General features: G+C 31.8%; 2 protein-coding genes across 5 annotated transcripts; one reads left to right on the forward strand and one right to left on the reverse strand.

Annotated features, from left to right (window-relative positions):
* Positions 1-134: 134 nt before the first annotated feature.
* Positions 135-3,189, reverse strand: LOC117205025 (delta(14)-sterol reductase LBR). Of its 3 annotated transcripts, XM_033443056.1 has the most exons (10): positions 3,015-3,189; positions 2,595-2,769; positions 2,291-2,477; positions 2,074-2,208; positions 1,925-1,995; positions 1,487-1,850; positions 1,109-1,407; positions 778-1,031; positions 578-702; positions 135-493 (listed from the first exon to the last, which is right to left on the reverse strand). In XM_033443056.1, the coding sequence occupies exons 2-10, from the start codon at positions 2,742-2,744 to the stop codon at positions 210-212; spliced, it is 1,869 nt and encodes a 622-aa protein (XP_033298947.1). In that variant the 5' UTR covers positions 2,745-2,769; positions 3,015-3,189; the 3' UTR covers positions 135-209. The 3 variants fall into 3 exon arrangements, with proteins under 3 accessions (XP_033298947.1, XP_033298946.1, XP_033298944.1); XM_033443055.1 differs by having other exon boundaries at positions 1,925-2,208; positions 2,595-2,751; XM_033443053.1 differs by having other exon boundaries at positions 1,925-2,208.
* Positions 3,190-3,412: 223 nt separating this feature from the next.
* LOC117205029 (heat shock factor 2-binding protein-like) lies at positions 3,413-6,245 on the forward strand. Of its 2 annotated transcripts, XM_033443068.1 has the most exons (7): positions 3,413-3,639; positions 3,771-3,929; positions 4,093-4,279; positions 4,354-4,472; positions 4,601-4,705; positions 4,770-5,035; positions 5,103-5,424. In XM_033443068.1, exons 2-7 carry the CDS (start codon positions 3,873-3,875, stop codon positions 5,422-5,424), a joined length of 1,056 nt encoding a protein of 351 aa, XP_033298959.1. In that variant the 5' UTR covers positions 3,413-3,639; positions 3,771-3,872. The 2 variants fall into 2 exon arrangements, with proteins under 2 accessions (XP_033298959.1, XP_033298958.1); XM_033443067.1 differs by lacking the exon at positions 3,413-3,639 and having other exon boundaries at positions 3,664-3,929; positions 5,103-6,245.
* Positions 6,246-6,828: the final 583 nt, after the last annotated feature.

Below are 6,828 nucleotides of genomic sequence, written 5' to 3' on the forward strand. Positions count from 1 at the left end.
TAATTTCTTTTGGTTTTATATTCCACAGATTTGAACCCTATTTGTTGTTTCACGTGTGTGTTGTGTGAGTATATGAACTCTACATAACGATTCTAATACGACTAAAATATTCTATAAAATAATGAGCATTGCAGTTTTTAAAGGTACAATTTTATAACATATTTTGGTATCTAAAGGTAGCTTTGCTAATATTCTCTACATATTATATTCTAAAATATACGATATAAAATCATGTACTTAACACGTGACGTGTATTGTTCCCAAGCTAAACCATAACGCATTTTACAACGTTCATTATCTCTTCTTGCTCTATATATCAACAATCCTGTACATATGATTGCATAATAATAAGGCAAAATATTATGTGCCAAACTTATACACGATATCGACCACCACATTATTATATCACCTAAATAATTCGGATGTCTTACATGACCCCATAATCCAGATACTATAAGCTTCTTACCACGGGTGGTTGGTATGGTTTCTAAGTCTACAAAATAAATGTACAAATAATATGAAAAATTAATTTTGTAATGTTAATATTGATTTAAATGTAAGATGATTTTGTATTTACGCATTAATGATGGAGATAAAGGATTTCTTCTGAACTCATTCTTTTGTAAATTGCTTATTCTATATAGCAAATATCCAATTATAAATGCAAGTATAGGAAAGACAAACAGATAAGTGAATTGTGTTCTAAAATTGAAGAAACATGTTTCAATAAAATTTCAGTGACATGATGTACTGTTATTTTTTATTCTTAGTACTTACTTGTGATATAACATGTACTTTGTTGTAAAAGCCAATAAAAATGGGTACATCATATAACCGGTACATAACATGTAACCAGTTCCTTCATACATTATTTCAAAAGTTGTTAGTATTGCAGATTCAAAGAAGAGTGCGTCCATCGCATAAATTATTTGCAGTAAAGTTCCTAACATAACACCTATGTTAAGATGTTCTAAACTATATGTTTCCGTTTCTTCAATTGTTTTTATCACAATGGACAAATTTATGAGAATCTGTAATTCGAATAAAATCGTGCATATCTTATAATATACATTTCTACAGATGAGGAAACTCTTTGAATGATTATTACTATTGTTATCATGGAAGTCCGAAAAAGATTTATTTTGATATCCACAGGACCAATTCGTGGATTTATTTCCCTCCCTTGCCAAAAATTATATATCATACTGTTAGTAGATCCATGTATGTTTAGATTAGCTACAGGAGCTTTGCCACCCTTTACAAATAATAATAATGATAAAATCGTTCCAAGAATCCAACCGCTAATTGAAAATTGTACAGAATTTTGTATAACGAGATCAGTGACTTCTAGTTCTTTATATATACACACAGCAAATATGATTACTGATAAAAGGCTGCATAAAAAACCTAAAAGAAGTATGCAAAATAATTATTTCATTCATATAATTTTTCTTTAAAATGAGTAATTTAAATATTGAATAGCCACCATTTAGACGATACTGTAATCTTCCAATTCTATTTTGTGGTCCATCAATTTTTCGTCCAATCGGTATAGTCGAAAAAATTATTACAAATAAAAAGAGACCTAAATATGCAGTAAAAATTCTAAGATCTACGTATAACATTACGTCTGTTAGTATCTTAGGATATCCAAGTATACATTCATCTTTTATACACATTAATTGCGGTAGTATCATTATCACGGGTGATAAAACTATAAGAAGAAGGGTTCCAAACCATCCTCCCCATTCTTGTGGCTCACTAACCATGCTGATTTCTTTCTTTCGTTTTTCTATTACTTGTGGATTTATATCTACATCTTTTTCATAATTTATAGTTTTTAATAGATCCTAAAGTCAAACATTAATAAATGTACATAGAATATTTATCATAATATACAATAATCAATACACAAAAATCTTACTTGATCTCTTTGTACTGAATGCCCCCTTTCCTTCACATCAACACTAAAATCATGCATTTGACTCTTCCTTTCTATGGGAAGTGAGACAGCTCGATTAATATTTCTCGTTAATAAAACCATTTTATGATCTGATTCAGGTTTTAGCGTACCAGATAACAATCTCATTGATCTACGCGTCACTGTTCCTAGTTCTTTCAATCGCGATTGAAGAGGCATTGATTCAATAGAATGTTCGTCATCATTTATATTCTTTTTATTGTCAGTATTGCCATTATCCTGCATATCTATATATTTTATGCAGGAAAATGTCAATTCATTTAATAATATTGTTAAAAAATAGCAGATTATTTGTAACAATATATTTACCCCTAGGTATTTCTATTCGTGGTAGAGAAATTTTTGCAAATTTTTGAGTCCTTGTAGATTGTCTATTTATAGATGGAGATCTTCCGGGTGAACGTCTGCGTGGAGATTTTCTGAGTGATGAATATCTAGTGGGACTTTTTCTACTTTTACTACTAGCTCTAGTTGTACTTCTTGATGGCCTATTCATCTAAAATTTTGAAGAAATTATACAGAAAGAAAAAAAAGTAGTAAAAGAGAAAAAGAGGTAGAGAAAATTTAAATATTTAAAATATATAAAATAGCTTAAATTTAACAAAACAGGTACCTTAATATCAGTTGAATGAACATACTGTTCAATGCCTGTTTCAAATTGTACTTTATACCGTTCACCTCTCATACTTAATATTTTACCTTTGTGGTATCTATCAGTACTTGGATGTTTTACAAGTACTTCTTCTCCTTCTGAAAACTTCATATTGTGTCTAAAAATTAATAATGATCTATAAAACATCGTTACGTTATATAATAGTTAAACGCATTAAATATGTTGTTTAACTTTCAATTTTATATAGCATAACTGTTTCTACAAAAAAGGAAAAGATGCAAACATTGTACTATTGTTCATATTACACAGTAAATGAAATTTTGTTCGCAGTTTTTGAGATCAAAAACTGTCGTATAATAACAATTCATGAATTAAGTTCTAATATATAAAGATGTTAATCAGTACAGTTTTACAACTTACATGCAGTTTTACTCAGATTACAGCAATATGTTCTAATGAGATTCGAGTTAGATTAAAAATAAGAGAACTCCTAATCGTAAGGTTATAATTAACGCTTTTTTTTTGCATCATAACACGAAGACGCACACACGCTATAGCGTTCCGAGATGCATAAAATGCAGGCCACGCGAGGCTAAATATATGCTTACATCCGTTGCGTCAGTTACCTTATGATGCCCTTACAATGAAGATAAGATTTAAGCGTATTTCATACGAGAAGCAATATTAATATAACACTAATGTATCGAACGAAAAATAAAATTCAAACTCAAACTCGATTTCTATTCTAAAACAGAGATGTCTTTAAATTAAATTCAAATATCAATTTCAGAACTTTAAAAAACAGAATCTTCATTTTTATTTTATTAGCAATATAATTTTTTTCATCAAATATATCGCTTCCTTGAGTACGCTCATGTACAAAACTTATTTTGGCTAGACTGAAATTGTTGACTGAAATTAGTAATATGTAATATTACATTTTTTATTCCTTTTTTATTTGAAGAAATTATAATCAAAGAAATAAAGTTTTAATCTTTTTTGTCGTTTGTGAGAAAGAGGCATTACAATCGAAAATAATTTATAAGTAACGGAAGAATTATCTGTTATAAAATACATATACGCGTTAACTATATCTGAACTTATTATATGTTTTAAATTGTACCGCGCTGATGTTTGAATTTTCCCACTTTCTGTAACGATTTATGTTTCATGCAGGTTACGACAGTTGTCAACATGCTGAAAGTATTTTCATTGATATCAATCCGTTAAACATACATGAGAATTACTTGCATCAACACAAAATTCAGTTAAACAATCATGGACAAGGATGATGAAGAAAGACAAACAAATTTAGAAGATGAAAAACAATTTTTGGTAAATTCACATTGGTTTCATATTTCTTTGATGTTTAAAGAGCGATTAACATGGGTCCTTTTATATCTATGTTGAGATTTTTAGAATATGAAAGCCTGTTAAAAGGAATTGATACTAAAGGAACTGTGCATCCACGTAATATAAGCATATTACAATTTTTCAGATTTCTGTGGAGGATACTCTAAAGACCGTCAAAAGAAGCATCCATAAGTTTGTAACAGACGTCCCTCAAGCACTTGTTAATTCTGGATTAGATATAGATTTAAAGAAACTAAATATAGAAGATGGTCAAAATATTCAGGATCTTATTTCTTCATTTCCAAAATCATTCACTGATCAAATAAATAAGGGTACACATACTGTTTGTTTTTTATTCAAAAGAAAACAATAACGTCTCACTTTTTAATGACTTCGTTGTTCATAGAAGAGAAAGAGAAAATTTCAGCCATAGAACTAAAGTGTGAACAATTGCACAGTCAACTCCAACAGCAAGTGGACAGAAACAGAAAGGCACAGGAAGAAATAGAATACTTAAGAGAACAAGTGATTTGGCTATAATTTAATTTATAAAACATTCATTAGCATTCATTATGTTAATAGATATGTTTATTATCTCTCTCTCTCTCTCTCTCTCTCTCTCTCTCTCTCTCTCTCTCTCTCTCCCTCTATAGATATTGAATCAAAGTACATACTGTGCAACTTTGGGAGCAGTTTTAGGCAATTTAACATGGCGTGCATCTCGCCTCCCAGAAATTGTCGACGTTTGGCTTTCTGGGGTAAATATTGTTAATTCCGGTATTCAACGGACAGTACAGTTTCGCGTTAATTGGTTCATTATAGTTTCAGCACATGATCGGCGAATTTTTATCGATAACAGACGGAAGTTTCGTCGCTTTTATAAACACTTATCGAAATGCTTTCCCCCCCACATGCAACGTCGAATATCAGTTTATAATTGGCTTGTTAGGCATTGTATCAAATATATCTGCAACACCCGAAGGACGTGAATTTTTAATGACTGATCCGAATGGTAGAGCTTTTGTACAAAAAATGATGAAACTCATGCCCACTTTGCCACTTTCGCAAGGTTCCTTATCACTAAAGAGGTAATTTTGCGAATACCGGCAAATTAACAATTCATTTGTACTTTTAATCATGCCGTGTCTCTTATAGATTAATGCTGATGACATTTTATAATGTCAGTATGAATAAAACCGGGCTGCAGTATCTTTTCGAGTCACGAGTAAGCGACGTGTTAAATTGTTATTTGAGGAACAATTCGCTACCAGATGAGACACAGTTCCTCTGTTTGCGCGTGTTGCATTCGATGACATATGGTTTAACGAATCCCAAATACATTCAAGACTTAATCACCACCCTACCGATCAGCAAAATAGAAGATATCGCTATTTCGAACAAAAATGAAATGAGTACAGTCGCGAAACAAGTGATAAAACAGTTGCGAGATTCACAGAAATTTATTCGTATGAATTGAGCGCGTGACTATCAGGATTTTCTTCTCCATTCGATAAGCTCAAGTTGAAATTTGTTAATAACAAAGGAATTTTTGTTTATGTAACTAATCTTTTAGATTAATGGGAATTAAAAGATTCTATTTTACAATTGCGTTGCTATCAAACAACAGAATATATCTTTAGAACGTGTTCGTGACTAGTTTGAGAACTGTCGAATATCGATCTGCCTTATACAGCTACAAAATAAAAGCAATTGTGCGGAATAACATACGGAATAATACAAAACCGATTATGCACACGGTTGAATAGTAAAACGTAATCGGGCGCACAAGTATTTTCTGATTAATTAAAATAATTATACAAGTAGTTTTCAATAGAATAGACACGACGTTTATTTACTTTATGGACTTACATCGCAAAGTAAGTAGTTTTTCTTAAATTAAAGATTTCATTGAAAATATTAGAGTTAAGCTTATTTAACGCAAATAATTGGTACATAATTGGTAAACATGCTATTCTAAATTTCACTGAGCATCCACAGCCAACTCCGAAAGTTGCAATAAAACTACAGTTATCTGATTTCCAAGAGACAAACTTTGAACGCTTTGAACTCGTAAATGTACTTCTGTTCCAATAAATCAAATAATTACACGAACGCTTTAATTGTAACTATAGAATCGTTTAAAAGTAGGTAAGTATGTACCTACAACTTTCTACCAACCATGTAGGATCAATATATGACAAGATCGATACATATAGTAAGGTGTGGATCGCGTTATATGTTTGTATATAAATTAGTCTAAATATCAAAATAAAAATCCGATTTTACTAAGAAGCAGAAGATCTTCGTCGTTAACCTTGCTACATCCTTCGAGTTCAACCGATTTCTTTTATATTTTCATAAACAAATTTCTTGAATCCGACGAGTATATGAATGGATCTTTGAAAATAACCGCGATTCTTTGTTTCTATTTTATACTAAAGAGAAAAATTGGAAAACTGTTGTATGGAATTAACTGTCACAGAACGAAATGTTGATGTGAGTTATGATTCGCGATAAGGAAAACCTCGTTCATTCATTCCCGTGAGAAATAAAAAAAAAACGTGGCACGAACAGAAATAGTAACTCGAAAAAATCTGTATGTTTCATTATCCCGCATGAAGAGATAGACAAAATTGGAAAAGAATAGGAAAAAGGAGGACAGAGATAGGACGAAAGGGCTAGATATAAGTGCATGCAATACCGACCAACTGTCGCGTCGATAATCGAGCTGCGCAAGCTCGTGAGGAAAGACCACGTGGGGGCGTGCGCGACAGGAGATCGCGCATGCGTGTTACGTATAGGTCCGGCGCGTTCGCGGCCGCGGTATGAAGAGCAGCGGGGGGGTACGCGTCGCGACGTCCAGCGTCGCGTAAACGGGAGA

The sequence above is a fragment of the Bombus bifarius genome, unplaced genomic scaffold (genome assembly GCF_011952205.1).
Source record: "Bombus bifarius isolate JDL3187 unplaced genomic scaffold, Bbif_JDL3187 scf7180000007986, whole genome shotgun sequence".
Classification (NCBI taxonomy): Eukaryota; Metazoa; Arthropoda; class Insecta; order Hymenoptera; family Apidae; genus Bombus; species Bombus bifarius.